This window comes from Dermacentor silvarum, chromosome 1, assembly GCF_013339745.2.
Source record: "Dermacentor silvarum isolate Dsil-2018 chromosome 1, BIME_Dsil_1.4, whole genome shotgun sequence".
NCBI classification, from domain to species: Eukaryota; Metazoa; Arthropoda; class Arachnida; order Ixodida; family Ixodidae; genus Dermacentor; species Dermacentor silvarum.
In genome coordinates, this window is record NC_051154.1 from 272,284,369 (window position 1) to 272,305,083 (window position 20,715).

The 20,715-nt window shown below is 49.1% G+C and overlaps 1 protein-coding gene across 1 annotated transcript; it reads left to right on the top strand.

Moving 5' to 3' along the window:
* The first annotated feature begins 916 nt into the window (after positions 1-916).
* LOC125942170 (uncharacterized) lies at positions 917-20,509 on the top strand. Its single transcript, XM_049660332.1, has 2 exons — positions 917-1,335; positions 20,336-20,509. The coding sequence occupies exons 1-2, from the start codon at positions 949-951 to the stop codon at positions 20,498-20,500; spliced, it is 552 nt and encodes a 183-aa protein (XP_049516289.1). The 5' UTR covers positions 917-948; the 3' UTR covers positions 20,501-20,509.
* The last annotated feature ends 206 nt before the right edge of the window (positions 20,510-20,715 follow it).

Consider the following 20,715-nt stretch of genomic DNA (forward strand, 5'->3'; position numbering starts at 1 on the left):
GAGCGGGGAGACAGAAGAAGGCTGTCTAGGCTCCAGGCTTCTAGCGAGTGTTTCCTAGACGCCAGATGTGTTGTTCTGTCACCGCGCCTCTCGCATTGGAACTGCAATTCTCTGTGTTCTGACAAGTTCGAAATCTCGCCGCATCTGCCATTGAATCTGCTTTCGAAATGGTGCACTCCAAGACAATCAATGGTGTTCCTCACGTAAATATGACATCTCAATTACAAAATTACGATGCCGTATTCCACCCCTAAATGTTTATCTACACAGGTCTGGTCTGGCGATGTCCCCTCTATGTCATTTCTGCAATGAACCTGAAACCATTGATCATTATTTATTAAACGGCCGCCGATTCGCAACCCAGAGAAATAAATACTTCGAAATTCCGTTCCGAAAATTAGGCATCGCTATAAACACTGAAAATATTCTATCTTTCGGGGCATATACACTGGGTTTTAGCCACAGGAACGTATGCAGGGCCGTATGCGAGTTCCTCGGTGAAACAAGGAGAATACAAAGGTAATTTACTGATATATTGCTTATTATTATTTTACAAAATTCCAATCTACGTTAATTTACTGATTGATTATTTATTAATTTCGAAAATTCCAATTAAACTGATTGAAATTTATTACCTTCTACCTTGATCTCCTTCCAAAAAGCACACTAATTCACTATGACATAAAATAAAATACGGCTCTAACATCAGTTAGTTTCATTGCATAATTTCAACCCGTCTGTTAAACCGCCGGCTTCTTGGCCAATCCCCCGTGGTGGGTATGCGCCATGGCATAGGAAGCAAGCAAGCAAGCGGGGAGACAATGACGAAAAAGAGGATAGCCAGCGAATCTCGTGCCGCGTGTGGCTGCGCCTAGCACTCGGTGTTCTTCTGGTGGACGACCATTCGTACGCTGCCGTTTCGCCTTAATTCCAGCGACGAGCGGCGCAATGGATGCCAGCACAGGCCAGGATTCCATCAACCGGGGAACGCAGCAGATGACTCCCAGGGCACGGTATGCGCTGGCTCTGCTGCCGGTGCTCAGAATCAACTGGATCGTCATGCAACAGAAGCTGACTGCCGTGAAGCTGGCTTTCTCCTCCAGAAGGCCCCTTAACTGCTCGCGGATTGAGCGCACATTGGACCAAGCTTCATACCTGATCGACGACGTCAAGCACGCCATGAGCGTGCTCCAGCAGGAGGTGGGTGACCTAGCAGCCAGGAACAGCGCCCTGAGACGCGAGAACGCGCTGCTCTTAGAAAGACTGATCCGTACGCGCCAGGAGGCCCGCACGGTGGGAAGCCATTCCAGAATGTCCGCCCCAGTGTTCGACGAGGTCGGCTTGGCTCCAGATGCAAGCTCGGGTTCAGCAACCACGGGTTCTTTTCAAGGAACTGCCATCCAAGATGCCACCGCACCCACTGGGCCACCAGACGTGTTCACGCCAGAGTCTTCTTCCACTTCTCAGGGCTCTGGTGAGAGTGTTGAACCCCATGACTAGCCGAGGAAGATTGAGAGCATGGGCATGCACTCTTCGGTTGACGCGGACCCGTGACGCGTCGTGGACGAAGCTTTGAAATGCCGTCAACTGAGGAAACTACGCGGGCATCGAGGTGTGAACCGAAATAAAGCCACCAAACCCATTTGCCTTCCTTTCTTCGTCATCGCGCTTGTCCCAAACTTTGGGCAGCGGTCTTATTGAGTGAGCTGTTATATGCTTGAGTGACGAGAAACCTGCACGTGCGGCACATTGGGCGGGTTGGTAAAGTTGCATTCTCAATGTAAAACATCGTTAAAAATACGAGGTATGTGGTAGACGTGACAGCTCATGTAACCGCTACCTTTTTTTTGTCCTCTTATTTTTTGAACGCTGTTTAACATTCACTAGATTAGCCTGCATTTTTTTCGTTTACATTGAAGTAACCGAATTCCCAGCAATAGAACAATACGAGTGCTAGCTTGCCTGCTTGCTTGCCTTCAAAAGTGGCTCGTACCCACTATGGGGGATTGGCCAAGAATCGGGTGATTGAAGGAAAACAATTATCGGAGACTAATAAGGATCACTTTTAAAATTTTAGAATGACGAAAGGAATTTATTCATGTAAAATTTAAAAATTTGGCAAGGAAATCGTCCTGATTCAATTATGTACCCCTCAGCAGCTGCACCAACATCCCTACGACAATGTCCGAGAGAAGAGGCACCAAAAGATAGAATATTGGGTATGGTAATATTTAATCCAGCACTGTTAACTTTTTCTTCTAAAGCATGTTTTCTTAATGAGGAAAAACGGCGGCATGACAGGCAGAAGTGTTCTATTGTTTCGTCTTCACCACAGTATGAGCACAAGGAGGAGGGCGCCCGACCAGATCAATGTAGATAAAAGTTTAATGTAGGAATGCGACATCAGAATTTGGTAAAGAGGACTTCAAGTTTTCTATTATGGCAGAATTTTCTGTTCCAAGGAAATAGGAGGTGTCGTTCCAGGAGTCTTGCATGACTGCCCGTCTCCTGAACCTAGCCGCTGTTATGTAAGCTGATACAGGAAGGATCGGAAGGATTGGACCACTAAGGGCAGCTCCTCGTTTGTATTTTTTTCTTCTTCCTCTGATTGCCATGTGAGAGGTAGTGTACAATCCGTGAAACCATCTCTTCGCCAGACCTATTCGGCAAGTGCATTTGACTCTCCCATGAACATGTCAACACCAAAACTTTAGCGTAGGTGCCGTGGCTGCACGTGTTCGACGTTTTGTCGTTGTGCGTTGCTGATGGTGATTTATTACATACGCGCGGACAACCGGGAAGAATTTGCCATTTACGTCAGAACATCAAAACTGGCGAAGTAGAAGGAAAAGAAGAGAGCGCTTTCGTTGCTTTATTTGAAAATCGCGCTTACATTACTGTGCGAGTCAAATGAGAAATATAAGTACAAGCGGAATACCAAGTGTCTTATTTTCTTAATATTGTAATATTAACATGCCTCAGTTTTTTTAAATTAAGCGCTATGATAACAGTGTTATTATTATTATTATTATTATCAATATTATTATTATTATTATTATTATTCGATATGAAAACATACATACTATGCAGAGATAGAAAAATAGGGAAGGAGAAGGCTGGCAAATGCCACCAAGAGAGGCACAACGCATGCCTACTCTTCAGAAGGAGGCGATAGAAAAGGAACGTAGTGGCACGAGCGCGTTCGCGCGGTTTCGCCGAGGGCCGCCAACGAGCCAGCTGTGGAAGACGACGCTCGAGCCATTGCTGCTGCTGATGATAGTTTCTGCGTACAGGCGACAGACTGATGAATCGGCTAGCCAAATAAAGCTTTGGTGTAACATATGCGCTGAACTAAATTTTGCACCATCTAGGAGCGGTGCAATTCACTTTCACTTAGTGTCACATGCAGAATCACAATAAACATACAAAGTGATTGACCTCAGTAGTATTTTGTTTCCTTTGCGGCCTACCAAGCATTCCTTCTCGGTAAGAGCGGCATTTTTGCTATTCCAAAAGTACAGCTTACCAATCCACATGAACGTAATATTTTTCTGTATTCTTGCTTCAAGGCATAACATTTCTGATTCGCCGAAAGCTTTGCTACATAAACCTACAATTGGTTTCATCGACGCCATCGGTACCGAAGAGCAAACATACAAGCAAGGCATTTCGTTTCACACACAGAAATATAGTCGTCCTGTTATGATAGCCAATGAAAATGACTTATTTTTCTTTGTTTCTTTGTTTAGAAGACTTGAACAATCAGTTTCAATAAAGCGCATTCACGTAATTTTCTTTTTGAGAGGATTGACAGGTTCACCTTGTATTGTCTCGGACGAAGAAAGGCAAATCATCCGTGGCCAGTGACCACGCCATGTCATTAAGCTGCATGCACCGGAAAACGTAGCTCGAAAAGGCACCGGGACCCACCGTGGTGGCTAAGCGGCTATGGTGTTGCTCTACTAAGCACAAAGGCGCGGGATCATATCGCGGACGCGGCGGCCGCATTTCGATGGGGGCGAAATGCAAAAACGCTTTTGTCGCGTGCATTGGGGGCACGTTCCATATTTCCAGGTGGTCAAAACTGATCCAGAGTCCCCCACTACGGCGTGTCTCATAAGACCCTATCTTGGTTCGCACGCCATGTGCTTTGGGTGCCAGGGGAAGCCAACAACTCCGCACGCCTCGCTGCCTTAGCGCGCGTTTGATCACGTGACCTCCAACATTCGGCATGAAAGTATGAGTGCCCAATGGGTGCGTGTGCTAGTAATTATAATCCCCACTATTTTAGAAAAGGACAATTCGGGATTTAGACCAGTGGGATTTACTGGCCTGTAAAGAACGAGAAAGCGAAACCGGCAATTCGAAACATTGCCCAACGCAATGTTTTTTGTGCCCCAAATCCGAAATGAAAATATGAGCTATAGCAGGAAGTTTTTGGTTTGAATGGTGGTTTTATGAGTAGCTGACTTTGAATGAAAATATGGGGTGTAGCGGGAAGTTTTTGGTTTGAATGGAGGTTTTAACAGTAGCCGACTTTGAATTTCACAAGCCTTACTCGGACATCTTGGAGCGGTTTATATTCCAAAGCCCCCGTGTGGGGGAAAACACATTTACTCGAATTCTGAAAGCTATAATATCTTCAGGGTGAATGTTAGAGATCCCTTTGATATTTAGGTAAGTGGGGATGAGACCACTCCCATGTGTCTAGATGCCCAACCACCACTTTTCACACGTGGCACAACAGCCTGATCAAGGCTTGTACTTGAAGGTGATGGCGTTGACATAAACTGTGCACGATTCCGTCGATGATGAAGTCGACGCCGGGCCTTATCAGAGGGTGGTCTATGAGAAGATATGGTGAGACACAAAACTTTACAGCTATACCATTACTGCTAATTGTGGTACAAGAATTTTACAGCATAGAATGACTGTATAATATAATGCCTTCCTACTCTGCAATAAAACGTACATCCTATTTTTGGTAATTTAAGAGTGTAATTGGGAATTTACCAGTGCCACCCCATTGACACTTTTCGTGGCGATCCCGTGGGTGCTGCCATGTTTGATTACGTGGAGACGCGTCCATTGCTTGCCTCAACTGCCTGCGTTGCCTCTGTGTTTACAATGGATGCGTGTGGCGCCGGTGCAGCTTAGCAAACCTCTGTTTCGGGACATATCCTAGACGGTGACTGGGTGGAGTCAAGGTCAAGTCCAGACACTGTGCCCCGCAGAAACATAGGATTCGCGTCATTCAGCAGGGCGAAGTCACGATTGGAGACGAATAAAGCAAGTCGGCCTCCCGCTGCATTGACCCTTGAGCTTCCCCAAATGGTGTGGTGGGCGTTGCGGACTCCTGTGATAATCGGCGGACCAGGATATGCTAGTATTTTTTCTAGTCTTCTGATGTCAGACTTGACGGAGATAGGTACCCACTTGTGTAAAGTCGTGCTTTCTAGTTTTAACAGTCAAGCAGACATACTGATTGTCGTCATAAGATTGCATAGGCTCTATGAGAACAAATGGTTCGAGACAAAAGTTTACAGCTAAACTGTTACTGCCAATTGTGCTAGAACAATTTTACTGCATGGAATGCCTATGTAATTTCAAGCTTTTCAACTCGGGAAATAAAACATATGTCCTATTCTCAGTAATATAAGAGTGTTAAAGGGGAACTTGTACCAGAGCCACTCAATACAACTCTGCTACAAAGGGTGAATACATGGTATGTCCGTTCTGATCATAAACATCATTTATTACTAACAAACATCATGTATACGTTCTCCTATACAGGATGTCCCAATTATAGGTAGGTACGCATCCACTTGTGTAAAGGTGAGCTTTCTATTTTTAACAGTCAAGCAGACATACTGATTGTCGTCATAAGATTGCACAGCCTGGACGACGTAAGTAAACTCACGGCGAATAAAGGCGACCACCTTGCCACTTTCACTTTTACTGGGGAACATATTTGACTCGTACCCAGATAGTGTGATTGACTGGCATGGACATGGCAAGAACTTTATTTTGGTCCAGAGAAACTAGGGCCCGAGGGCAAAAGCCTCCAGGCTCAGTCGGTGGCTCCGCCCACGTAGGCACCTGTAGGCCAAAGGCTTTCCCGATGTCGTGAGCTCTCCGGACGGCCAGGAGTTGATCTTGGAGGACTGTCATAATTTTTGTTCGCAGATAACGATGATTGGAAACAGGTAACATGCACAAATTGGCAAAAATCAAACGTTTGAGACGTGGACCTCTGGCGTTCCACCTAATAATCGATGTTTCTCTGACCTTACGAAATGACTGCTAACCGCTGTATAGGAATAATTCGATGGTCTCCTGTTGGCACATCATCAAGTGATGTAGGCTTCGATGAAGGAATCCAGCCTGCAGCCTCCTTGGAAGGCTGGGTGCTCGGGAGCGCCGGCCAGTCTCCCACTAGGGAATGCTTTTCCGCTTGAAGCCTCCTTGCGCTCACGGGTCTGCTTGTACTTGAAGGTGATGGCGTTGACAGAAGCTGTGCACGATTCCGTCGATGATGAAGTCGATGCCGGGTCTTATCAGAGGGTGCTATATGAGAAGAAATGGTGAGACACAAAACTTTACAGCTATACCATTACTGCTAATTGTGGTACAAGAATTTTACAACATAGAATGACTGCGTAGTATAATGCCTTTCTACTCTGCAATAAAACGTACGTCTTATTTTCAGTAATGTAAGAGTGCAACTGGGAATTTCTACCAGTGCCACTTCATTGACACTTTTCGTGGTGATGTGGTGGGCGCTGTGACTATAGTGAGTTTTCTAAGGTGAATACTGCCCCCCAAAATGAGAATGGGGCTATCGTCGTTGGGCGTCACCCAAAAGAACCTGTCTATCGTAACGTTCCGGTGGAAAAACGCGCGTTGAAACTTGGCCGTCACACCGTGGAAGTTGGCCCTAGTGTTGTCGAGGCTTGTACCACCGTTGTTGAGTTCCTGGAGGGCAAGCAGACGCTGACGTTTGGTCTCAACATCGCGCTCCCTCAACTCGGGGTCCACGGCTCTTCGCGGACGCTTCGCCTTGGCTTCGAAAGCCCTCATGCTGAACGCGTCGTCAGTTGCACATGAATGGCTTATACCCCCTTAAGGAATAGCTCATACCCCCGCAAATGCGGCTTCCCCATTACGACGACAGAAGAGAAGTGAAATTCTACTCTGGAATGATTAGCGGCAACGCAGCCAGCTATGGAAGCAGACGACGAACGCGGGAGCAGTGGCACGAGCGCGTAACGAGCACGATCCGCAGCGCAAACTTCCCTCTCTCCCAGCTCTGGCTCTCCCAGCTCGGCGATGCGGCGCACGACGACGAGACCAATCTAGCGAGCCGTGCTCTGCTGTAATGTCGTTTTTTTATGCAACCAAGTGTTACAAGAAGGTTTCTGTGTGTTTTGTAGAAAAATGTTTTCGTGAATCGGCAGAGAGGCGTCTTACGCACTCTGTTAGGTATGCAATGGCCTAGTTGACCGGAGAAGCCAGAGCGGTAAACGAGACGTACAAAGAACATGCATATGAAGTCACTGCCCTTCTGTGTGGTCCTCCATTTTTGAGTTTATGAGGCGAGATAGTCTCTTTAGGCCTGTAAGTGCTGGTGGGCTTGGTGTAGATCATCTTTTTAGAGCGAGGCTGTTAATGGCTCAGTCTTCGATGGTCGGGTCCGGATGTAAAAAAAAAAGATCTCATTGGCCGTATGCTCTATGTGCGAGTAAGCTTCCACGGGGAGCGAACGCACGGCGGAGAGCAAACGCGACTTCTTTCGCGCGAAAAGCCATGGGGAGACGGGAGGGAGGAGAGGCGACATTTAGCTGCGGCACCAAATACGTATCTTGTGCCGGACGCAAGGGGAACTGGTGACTCAATCTCCCACGCGAAATGAGGACAGCAGGAAGTCAGCGTGGGAGGGAGGGGTTGCGGCTTCTGCTTTGCGAGCGACTTGTACTTTGCGCGGCGCAGGGGGGTCGCGCGCACCGTATCTTCAAAGCGATCTGCAACACGGCTCCTAACTTTGTATGCGTTGTGCTTTCGCCGCTCAGTTTCCGTCGAAGCGAAAGACTGCATGAACCTTCGCTCGCTGCTGCTCGCTCGCTTACTCACGCCAGCGTTTTGACAGCGGTTGTGTGCGGTCACACAAAGAACGCGCCGAACTGTTGTCGATGGCGGCGGCGTTTTGCCTGCGTTCGCACCGAACGTGCGCGGCGTTGTTGACGTGTTTATGAATAACGTACTAGGCTTTACCGTACATCATATGGCGATGTAGCGTAGCGACCATTAGGCCATGGTCCCTGTGGTCACTAAATAAGTGAAAACCACCCGATCATATATATTTCTCATTCTTTAATAGTTCAAATAACCAATTACACCATCACATCTTAATCGTCATAATTGGAAACACAATTCCAAGTACAGCTTCGCTGGTCTTCCATCTCCACCTCCATTGGAAGGGCTGAAAGTTTTCTTCGACAGATAATTTGTTGCTTCTACTGTTTCCGTGTACGTTCCCATCCAATAATTCAATCATTCATGCATGTTAATAAGCAAATGCTCTACCCAGCATAGTGGTGTCATCACACGATTCTCAACGTCCCTGTTTGTGGTTGGTTTTTCCAGTAAATACCTTTGCACAGTATCTTAGCCACTCTGCTAATACTACGGCAGGTGGAGAAACTGATCCTGTAGAGCGTGATCACGCCAGAAGCTGCCGTGATTGGCTAATGCACGCTCAATATCTGTCTACTGGACAGAGATAGCGTTCGTGCATCCTTGGCGTTCTAGCACGTCGCCTTCCCAGTTGGAGAGGCGGTCATAAGTTCAGTTTTCTTCTTTTACATGTGATGAAAATGATTGAACGCGTCTGCCTCATTTTCATTAGTCTTCTTCTTCTAAGGCTCAGCTTCTTCCAATTTTTACTGAATGACGCTGACGTAGTCTTGTTTTTCTTTAAGGATAGCTTAAGGCCTCGTAATGGGTGTACACGAAATAATAATTTGGGAAAAGCCGAACCAATGCTGCAGAAAGAAGCTAAATGGTTGTTTTAGTAGACCAGTAGCAAAGTCCGGGCATGTAAGAGCAGGAAGAAACGCCGAGTATTTCTATTTCACGACACAGAGACGCAATTAACTTCAACAAACGAACGTGAATCAAACGACTTTTTCTTTTTAAAGAAGATTCTTCGCTCCCATCTTCGCATGTTCACTCTGACAAACAGTGCAGGAAACAAACTAAGGCATAATATATTTCGCCAGAAATCACGTCACTTTTTCACATAACGGGCGAAACAAATTTTTTTAAACTTTTCCTTCGCGTATCGATGTATGCTAGTCGGAGACACGTTTCAAATCAGCGCCTCCGTGTACACTGTTGTACAGTGTATACTTTTTGCGGTAGCATTGCTTGGAACTAGATCCGGGAGACAATGACGAAAAATGGGAGAACCACCGAATCTTGGGCAGTGTACAGGATATACTCAAATGCACAAACTTTGCCACGCAGCCGGTGAGATCTTTCATCCCTCCTCATCTAGCTTGCTGCAAAGGCCTAGTCCGTGGTGTGGACATAAGCTTAACTCCACCAGAAATCCTAGAGATATTTTCTGCAGCAGCTGTAGTTTCCGTGTACCGCTGTACCAGACTTGCAGACAATAAGAGGATCCCTACAGAAACAGTCATAGCGACATTTTCAGGGACGGCTCGCCCGTCAGAGATAAAGGCATGGCCATTAATCTGCAGGGTTGAACCCTTAGCTCCACGACCACTACAATGTCTCAAGTGCTCGCGGTACGGACACAGCGCTAATGCCTGTCGTTCAAGTGCTCGATGCCGATTATGCGGAGAAGAACATGATGCCAACGATTGCACGTCTCAGGAGCAGTCATGCTGTTTATTCAATGTGAATCATGCTGCAGAATACTCCAACTGCCCTGCCAGATCCAAAGAAATCCAGGTGATTGAAATAATTGAGAGCGAGGGTGCTCTCGTCGAGAAGCTCTTGAAGAAATTCAGACCAGGACCCAGGGTTAGGCCGGTGTAACAGCCGGTCAGTCATTCGGCATGGATCAGTCACTGCCCCAGGCAATTACAGCAGCAATAGAAAAAGCGATGGAAAAGGCATTAGAAAAAATTCTACTAAATCTCTCTGAATCTTTGGCTACAGTAATATCAACGCAATGGGCTGGTATATCTCAGACACTAACAAATAGTGGACAAAATACGGCCGCCTTACTTGCAACATCACCTAAATATCAGTCACCTCTTCGTCCTAACAGTGTGGATTCAGTACCTCCTTCGACTTCCGCTCAGGTTGAGCATGAATGCCATTCCGATTCAGACTCTCTAGGCAATCGTGATGTAGATATGGACACTCGAGTTCTTAAACGCACAAGATCGCCTAACAACAAAATGACTCGTTCTCCTAGATTGAAGACATCAGCGAATGGTGCAGAGAACTACTCGCGGACGTAGCGAAAGCCACCGATGAGATTGAATGGACGGACTGGCGACAAGAATCCCCCAAAGAAGTAGGAGACAGATCTCGCGGAGCTGGGGACGACGACGCTCCCCAACCGTCCAGAGTGGACAGCCGGCTGGCACATCTCGTTGCGACCAAGAAATCCATGCAACGGAGAGCGAGTAAGCAAAACTCAACAGGAAGATACGCAAGAAGATTGCCGAAATCAACCGGGAGATCGAGACGCATTGCGGCCACCTGTGCGAGCAAGAATGGCAGGAGCTGTGTGACACAATGAACGGCAACATGAGCGCGGGACGCACCTGGAAGATTCTCAGGCACCTGCTCGACCCGGCAAGCACCAGAACTGGCGACCCGTACAGAGATGGCCAAGCTGCGACACAAGTACAAGGACGACCCTGAAGCCTTCGTGGAGGAGATCGTGCAGACGCACCTCACTCGACCGGAAGGGAAGAGTCACCCCGAATACCGCGGGGCTCCCAACGAGGAGCTTGACGCTGACTTTTCCGTGCAGGAAATTAGGGCGGTCCTCCAGCTATTGAAGACCAAATCGGCGCCAGATCCTGACAGGATCACCAACAAAATCCTGAGGAACCTGAACGACGACGCCATCGAGAAGCTCTGCGAGTACATCAACTCGTGCTGGAAGGAGGGCCGTATTCCGCAAGAGTGGAAGTCCGCGGACGTTATACTAATACCGAAGCCGGACAAACCGCTAGAGGCTCGAAACATGAGGCCGATCTCCCTCACGTCCTGCGTGGGGAAAGTGATGGAGCATGCCTGCCTCAACAGGGTGACGACGCTCCTCGAGAAGCAGGACGCCTTCGGCACCCACATTATCGGTTTCCGGAAGGGACTTTCTACGCAGGACGCCATGCTGCAAATCAAAGAACAGGTAGTGAACGCTCCGAGCACTCACGTGCGCGCCTTGCTCGGGCTAGACCTCAAGAGCGCCTTCGACACTGTGAAGCACATGGCCATATTGGACAAGATCAGCCGACTCGATCTCGGGGCGAGGTTTCACCGATATGTTTGCAGCTTCCTGAATGAACGCGAGGCGACGGTCAAGATCGACGGGGCCACGCCGCGAACATCCGAATGGGCGGTGCGGGAACGCCGCAGGGCTCCGTACTCTCCCCCATGCTTTTCAACCTCGTCATGATCGGCCTGCCGGAGCGTCTCGACGCGATAGAGGGCATCAATCATACGATCTGCGCAGATGACGTGACAGTGTGGACCACGGAGAACACGAGCGTTGGCGAAATGCAAGACCGACTGCAGCGGGCCGTCCGGGAGGTGGAGCGGCACCTTGAAGACACGGGACTCGTCTGCTCACCCGACAAGTGAGAGATCCTACTCCACAGACCGTGCAAGAAAGGACCCCTCCCGCAGGGCGTGCTCGACGCCCGTCGTTTGGGCGTCCACGTGACGACGAGGGAGGGGACCCGAATACCGACGGTGTCCAAGTTGCGAGTGCTCGGCCTGTGGTTGGAAGAGAACGGTGCCAACCACGAGCTGGTTTCCCGACTTGAGAAGAAAGTACCCGCCGCCATGCACCTCGTGCGGCGGGTCGCGAACAAGAGGAAAGGATTGAAAGAACACAACGTGACGAGGCTGATACAGGCGTACGCGCTGAGCCATATATCGTACGTCGACCGCGTATGCCGACTGGAACAGGAGCGAAACCGACAAGCTGAACGTGGCGATCCGCAGGGCGTTCAAGACCGCCCTGGGGGTACCCCAGTACACGCCAACTCACAGGCTCCTCGAGCTGGGCGTACACAACACGCTCGAGGAGGTCGCCGAGGCGCAGAGAATAGCGCAGCTGGAGAGGCTGTCGGGCACCGAAAACGGGAAGACGAATCCTCGACCTGCTGGGGATTCGATATCATGAGGCGCGGGGACTGAAGGAAACACTGCTACCGGAAGTCAGGGACGCCATACAGACGGAAAACATGCCGAAGAACATGCACCCGGTGCATGACGTTCAACGACGTAAACGAAGGGCAGGTAGCAATCCTCGAGGAGCACGGAAGACGAGAAGGCGTCCTCTTTGTCGATGGCAGCCAGGTACCCTCGGCCCGCCGGTAACGTTGATGGCGACGGGGGACGACGATCACCATCGCCACTACAACGAAATGTGCGAGACGAACCGCGGATGCCAACACCACCATCTCTACTACTACTACGACAAAAACGGCAGCAGCAACAGCAGAAACATCAACGACACGGCCGGACGACGGCGGCGGAGCCCACCTTCTCCATGGCGGTCGTAGATACGAAGGGAAGGATCCGAGTCACGGCATCAGCTAGGCTGCCGTCGGCCGAAGCAGCGGAGGAGATGGCCATAGCCCTCGCGGTACTCCACGGAGGTACGGAGGATAGCCTGATAATAAGCGACTCCAAATCAGCGATCCGGAACTACACCAAAGGTTGGGGGTCCGCGGATGTGGCGCGCATGCTCAACGCCAGAGCCGGAGACTTCGTGTCCGGCAGGATTACGATCAAGTCCCTCAAATGGTTCCCCGCGCACGTCGGGGAGCTTGGTACTAAAGAAGACAACAGCCGCAACAACAACAATACTAATGGCCGAAAACACACCGGCATCCCGCCCAACCACAACGAGCGTGCCCATCTCGTCGCGAGGCAACTTACCCGCCGCGACGCGATCACCCAGAGGGCAGCCGCCGTTGTTGTGCGGGACCCCAGCGGAGGAATTATCAACACAACCCAAATCGCGGCGGACGGAGCTGGGGGCCACGGGGACGCCGAGGATATCGAGGAAGTTTCCGGCCTCGTACCGAGAGGTTCTTGCACACTATAGGAAAGAACGTATGACATATCCACAACCCCACGGGCGGCTGGACAGGTCCCAGGCAGTCGACCTGAGGCGGTTGCAGACGGGCACTTTCACCAACCCCTATCACCTGCACCGCCTGTGGCCCGCGCTGCACCCGTCGCCCGGCTGCCCGTGGTGCGAGCACGAACGGGCTGATATGGCCCATATACTTTGGGAATGTCAACGACCTGAAGAAGGAGGACCAAGAGGAAGGGGGAAGATAACAGCAGGATCCCTCTGAAGCGGGGCGCCTCGCTGAGAGGTGGCAAGCCGCCCTCCTCAGCGAGGCACCCGAGGACCAGGAGTGGGCCGTCCAGCGGGCCAGGGCCATTGCCGAGGATCTCGAAAGATTTTTCTCCGGCGATGGACCCCTGGCAGCCTAGCCCCGGGCACGAACCAGCCTTAACCGCTGGACAAATAAAGTTTATTCCTCCTCCTCCTCCTCGTTCTCCTAACTCCAAAACAAAAAAAGTGTGTGAAAGAATCACTTACGAGGACTGACTTTCTAAAAGACAGTATCCTGGACCAAGCAGTTGCGGCTGCTTGTCTACCGTCAACATAGGGTGGCTAAGGATACTGCAGTGGAACTGCCGATCTATACTTGCACTGCACATCTGCAGGGGTAGTATACGCATACGTCGACCAGATAGATACAGGCTGCCCTGCGTTGAATCATGTCGGGCCGTTGACTTGGTTTCCGTGAAGCGAAAGTCTGCCAGAGGCATTGTTGTGGAATAGCTCCTCTGCAGTAAAACAAGAAGAAAAAAAGTCACAGGACGACGAGTGCGTAACGCGAATGTTAAAGCGTTAGGCTGTTTTCACTCCCGATCTTCTTTCTTCTTGGTATCACGCTTTTCTTTTTTTACCTCTCTGCTTGGCAGCACGGTCGGTTGAACCCCGGGCCGCGGCGGAAGCCGCGGTGCCGGGCGCCGACGCGAAGCAGCGGTAGTTGGGGTGTTGCGGAGCGCAGTGTAGCAACACCCCAAATAAAATATACTGCTCCAGTCAGGTAGACTGCTTCCTCCCTGATAGTGAGATTATATTAGGATCATCAAAACAGTGATGCGTTTGTTTAGGAAAGGCGTCGATCCCGCCACAGTCGTGCCTAGTCACCACCAGCCCAGCGTGATCCTCGTTACAACGGCGGCGGCTACATGGTACGCGCGAGCGGCGCAGGGCGGCGCCATCGGTCGAGCACTGGGCTTGGCCGCAAATAGAAATACGCGTCCGGGTAGCCAGAAGCTTCCAGCTGGAGTAAAACGAACGCGCGGCAGAAGTGCGTCATGGGGTGGGCGGAGCAACCCGAGAAAAACGAAGGCGCTCTGGCTGGCTCTGGCAGCCCGCGGGTAGCCAGAAGTGGAAAATCGAAGCTCAGTCTCATGCGCGCTCCTGTAAGCTCCCGGCGCCAACCTGTCGCGTCGGTAGACGGGGAGAAGGGGTCAGCGTCCGAAGGAAGAGTAGGTGCCGTTGGTACACGCACGCACTCACACACACAGCTCGCGTGGCTTCCAACACATATCTCGCCGACTCGTCGGCGCCTCCCTAAAGCAGAGGAGCCTTACGCCTCACGGCCCTTTGCGGCTGATTTTGAATGTCTGCGCTTTGCGCTCGCGCTTTTGGTTGCCACACAAGTTAAGCGTAACGTGAGCAATGGTGGAAGTGCATGTACATGCTGAGCAGTTTCTGTGAACATTTTTTAAATACCTGCATTCGGATTCCGGCTGAATAAACTGAGCGCATCATCGCACATCCTGTCATTGTATTTTTCGTCATTTCTATTTTTTGACTCATACCAAGGCTATTGCTACTAATAACTTAATGTATTCTGCTAGTGTTTTAGTGTTTTACATGTATAAATTACTTCACTGTGCTTCTTTTGTAATATATGTATGCCCTCCCTCCAACGATCTCGAGATCGACAGTAGTGCATTTCGATGGTGGCGAAATGCAAAAACGCATGTGTGTTTGCGTTGTAGTGCCCGTTAAAGAACCCCAGGTGGTCTAAATTAATTCAGCGCCCTCCACTACGGCGTGCCTCATAATCAGAACTGGTTTTGGCGCGTAAAACCCCAGAAACAGGGTTTAAACAGAATTTCTATCTGGGGGGGGGGGGGAGGGTGTTGCCTGAACGCGGCGGCGGGGGGGGGGGGGGGGGGAGTGGGTAGTTCTTTTTTGAGCGAAAGGCCGGGGGGGGGGAGGTTCAAGGGCTAGCGCTCTTTTTACCACTGTTTTGTGTAACGATTTTTTCAACAAAAGGCTTAACGCTTTTTTCAACAAATGGTGACGGAAAAGCAGCTAATTAGCAGAAGTACACTAATTAAGCTTTTAAGCAAGCATATTAAACCACCTCTTACAGGGAAATTCGTCCTTGTTGGTGCATGTAGAGCTGATGTTGTGCAAACAATACTACAACGAAGGTGGAGACAGGCAGGGATGAACGAGCGCTGTATGGAACGCCGAAATGTGTGGCTAGTTTTTCAGGATTATAAATTCAGTACTATATTTAAACACCCATGGCATTCTATCACCACGTTTGAAAATTGCAAGAACATAAGGGACATCATTTAGAGTTTTCATTTGATTGCACGAAGTTTATTCTTTTTTTTCTATGCACAACAAAGTAAAGCAAGTTCTTAATCTACAAGTCTTATTGAAAGAAAAAAGTGCAGACATTTTCAAAACTAAGTACAATATCACTTTGCACGAGAAAAAAAATAGCAAGCACAATAGGCACGAAGAAGCCATATACTTTAAACAATACAATAAAATATAGCAACAAAGCACAACAAAAAATGACGAGAAATCCCACGCCCTTGATGTTATGCGAAGCAGTGTAAAGGTAAGTTAACGAAACGACAACGAGAGCACCAAGACGTAGGCGGCTGTTTGAGGACGTATACATTACACGCATGTCATGACCTATCATTTATGTTCATTTATACACTCTTGTCATACTATGCCAATTTTGGTACATACCAAGTTAACGAAACGACCATGAGAGCACCAAGACATAGGTGGATAGATAGATAGATAGATAGATAGATAGATAGACACTCTCAAAGTGGTATGTGATCGCCAAGAAATGATTCGCGTTAAAAAAGTATAATGCGCATCATGTCTGCTACAATCCGGTACATACAACATCCAAAGAAACTACTACCCCAACCGTGGCTGCCACATTCACACAATAATAATTAAAAAAAGCTATGACTACATAAACCACAGAATTGCACCGCGTCACCCCGCACATAAATACAATACACGACTTGGTTCCTTGGTTCACAGCATATAGGTTTGGTGCATAATATATGTATAGCACAACCCACTACGGGGGATTGGCCATGAATCGGGCGACACTGGGTAGAAAAGGGAAGAATACTTAAATAGGATTTTCTTATTTAAGAATGAGATATGAAATGAATTCAATTTTTCATGGCATATTATCTTAAAATTTGAAGTTTATACTTTTATTTTCATGTAGGCTAGGTCCACAAACTGCAAATATTCATCTTTTTCTTCATCTGTTGCGTTCCTAATATTCAGGATACTTGAAGCTTTGATAGAAATTTTCATCAGCACGTCGACATGGGCCGGCGTCATGTAACATCTGTCTAATGTTAAGAGCCTGTTCGTGATAAAAAAAAGCATCTTTCAACAGCAGCAATTCCTACGGGAAGAGCAGTATCTTCATTGCAGCTGACAACAAAGTAGGGAACATTCTTTTTCTCTCGACCTCGCGCGCAAGCATGAGCAGTGCTTGCTGTGAAGCCAGCTCTCCAGGATACCGTCAGTAAATTCTACTCATTCCCCAGTCTAGTCATTCGGAGCCGATAACGAGAGCAATGTGCCATATTTTAAATTTTACGACTAAGCACAGGGGTCATACTGTACGTATTGTGCATACGATTACGTTGACTTGAAAATGGAAAAACAGAAAGACTAAACGTAAATCTCGCATCTCATTCACGAGTAAGCGTTTACCGCGACCTGAAGGATTCTCCGCTCCCTGCAGGTCGCAGTGTAGCACTGTCGTCTGCGCGCTGAACATCAAAATTGGGCCTCAAAATTAAGGTCACGCAGTGTCCACCTCGGCAAAGAGTAAATATTTATTAAAGCGATTACCACAGTGCATGGGTTCCGCGTAATTTTTTTCCAGGATGAGAGCCTGAATTTTTTTTTGGGGGGGGGAGGGGGTGTCCAGATCCTCCGGGGGAGGGGAGTGTTAGGGGGGGGGGGGTGTATAAATCCCTGCCCAGAAAGAAAGAGATCGGCAGTATTCGTAAAAAAAAAAAAAAGGCTACGCGACTTCCGTTCGCCTGCTTGAGCGCCTTTAACTCGCGCTCTTTTCGTTTCAGGAAAGGAAACATTTTTCCACCCTTTCCCCACCTAACAACAAGAAGGATTCTGGGGAAGAGCCATTCGCACAATAAATGCCGAGAACATGAGAAAACTATAAACTACAGCAATGTAGTACGCGCAAGTTTGGCAGGGCTGTAGAAAGCGACCTGGCATCAAAACACTTCCTACAGACAGCACAACGCAAAAAAATAAGCGAATGCTATGTTGCGTCACAACAGCTTCGCAGTCTCCATCGAAGATATATATCAATGTGCTCGAGTCTTTTGCGCCATGACGCCGCTTTCTTACACCTCGCGCGGCGGAGACCACCGTTTCAGTCGCTAAACTGGCGGTGAACAGACCAAGCACCGCTGTTCCGGGCTTCTAGCGAGTGTTTCCTAGACGCCAGATGTGTTTGTCTGTCACCGCGCCTCTCGCATTGGAACTGAAATTCTCTGTGTTCTGACAGGTTCGAAATCTCGCCGCATCTGCCATTGAATCTGCTTTCGAAATGGTGCACTCCAAGACTTCCAAAGCTGGAATTTGGGGGTGTCTCGGAATGCGGTCTCTATGAAAGGTATACAAGTTTCTTTATTTTGATACGCGACTCCGCCCCAGTCCCCTTTAAAAATGCAGCCGATTTCCCCCAAGCAGCTTCTGTCGTCGGCTGGGCTGCCAGAGGTAGAATATCTGTCGCTTCGATGACGCTGTCTGCGCCCCTAGGCGATAATGTGACCTGGCCGCAGCGTCCCAGATAGCGTGTCCTCGGGGTGGGAAAATAGCCACAGGGAGTTGGAATGTGAGAGGCATGGTTACACGCGAACACCTCTCCCTTCTAGTATTAATTCAGGGAGAGCCGTGCGTGGTCTGTTCATCATTTGAACGACAGAGGCTGTTGTCTCCGGGGCTTTGAGTTGGGGAAAACGTCATAATAGCGCCCGGAGATCCTGGTCACCAATGTATGAACATGTCATGTAGGACCCTCCTATATGAGTGAGTGTGTGTCTGCATGTGTGCGTGAATATATGTGTATACAAAGTAGTGCAAAACTTTTGGGGTGCGTCGGGAGTTCAACCGGAGTAATACGACACCTCCCCCCTTCCCCCCCTCCCCCCGCCCCCTTGCCTCGCACGCGACAGAAGAAGCGCGCTTCCACCCCGCCTTTTTCCCTCGCGCGCACGAGATTGAGCAGCAAGCGTTGGTTGACCCTCGCAAGCTTTCACTCGCACATACAGCGTACCGCCGGCCCGCGGCGACGATGCTAGCGTATTTGGACTTTATACGGAACCTCACTGCGACGTCCACGACCACGGCAGAAGCCCGCTTGGAGTGTCTATACAATAGTTATCGCAATACAATGTAACCGCTCACTTCACTATACATTGTCTCACTCATGCCTGAAACTTGGATTATTACGACCTTATTGAGTGGTTTCTATCTTGGTGTGCACATTCTGCTGGCACGTTAAGTCATCAGCGCGAGTGAGCTTGTACACACAAAGTGCTTCCATTTTTTCTGCAAGCAAGATGAAGCAATATCACCGCTGCTTATCGCTCAAGCATTCACCACGTTCCCACTCACTTCCACTCACTCATGTTCACTTAATAATATGTTCACTCATGTTCACGTAATATTATCATTTCGGGGATCGACAATAGGTTATAATAGCCACAGAGACGTTTGTTGCGCAGTGTTTGATTTTTTACTTGAAGAAAAACGATTACCCTGCTAATTATTGTAGCTTTGTTCTCCCTATAATATAATCATTTATATCAATGAAATTCGTTTCTCCAAAATCCTTATCAAAATTGCATTTATTCTCTCCTTGATTGTAACCGCTTTTAAAATTCAACTTTCGGTTAGTCTTACTGCTCGCTCGCATACTAGTCTAGCGATGCCAATGTTTTTTTTCGACTGCTCGCTCGCACCGGCAAATGTTCACTCTGTCAAACACCGCGTGAAACACTTTAAGGATTACTGCACATAATATTTCGCCAGCTATCGCGTCACTGCTACGCGTTACAGGTGAAAGCTTCATTTTTAAAACGTTTCTTTTGCGTACCAATCTATGCTTGTGTCAGACACGTTTCGAATCAGCACATACTTTTTACGTCAGCACTCCTTCGAACTAGAGCGGGGAGACAATGACGAAAAAGAGGATAGCCAGCGAATCTCGTGCCGGGTGTGGCAGCGCCTAGCACTCGGTGTTCTTCTGGTGGACGACCATTCGTACGCTGCCGTTTCGCCTTAATTCCAGCGACGAGCGGCGCAATGGATGCCAGCACAGGCCAGGAGTTCATCAACCGGGGAACGCAACAGATGACTCCCAGGGCACGGTATGCGCTGGCTCTGCTGCCGGTGCTCAGAATCAACTGGATCGTCATGCAACAGAAGCTGACTGCCGTGAGGCTGGCTTTCTCCTCCAGAAGGCCCCTTAACTGCTCGCGGATTGAGCGCACATTGGACCAAGCTTCATACCTGATCGACGACGTCAAGCACGCCATGAGCGTGCTCCAGCAGGAGGTGGGTGACCTAGCAGCCAGGAACAGCGCCCTGAGACGCGAGAACGCGCTGCTCTTAGAAAGACTGATGCGTACGCGCCAGGAGGCCCGCACGGTGGGAAGCCATTCCAGAATGTCCGCCCCAGTGTTCGACGAGGTCGGCTTGGCTCCAGATGCAAGCTCGGGTTCAGCAACCACGGGTTCTTTTCAAGGAATCGCCATCCAAGACGCCACCGCACCCACTGGGCCACCAGACGTGTTCACGACAGAGTCTTCTTCCACTTCTCAGGGCTCTGGTGAGAGTGTTGAACCCCATGACTAGCCGAGGAAGATTGAGCGCATGGGCATGCACTCTTCGATTGACGCGGACCCGTGACGCGTCGTGGACGAAGCTCTGAAATGCCGTCAACTGAGGAAACTACGCGGGTATCGTAGTGTGAACAGAAATAAAGCCACCAAACCCATTTGCCTTTCTTTCTTCGTCATCGCGGTTGTCCCAAACTTTGGGCAGCGGTCTTATTGAGTGAGCTGTTATAT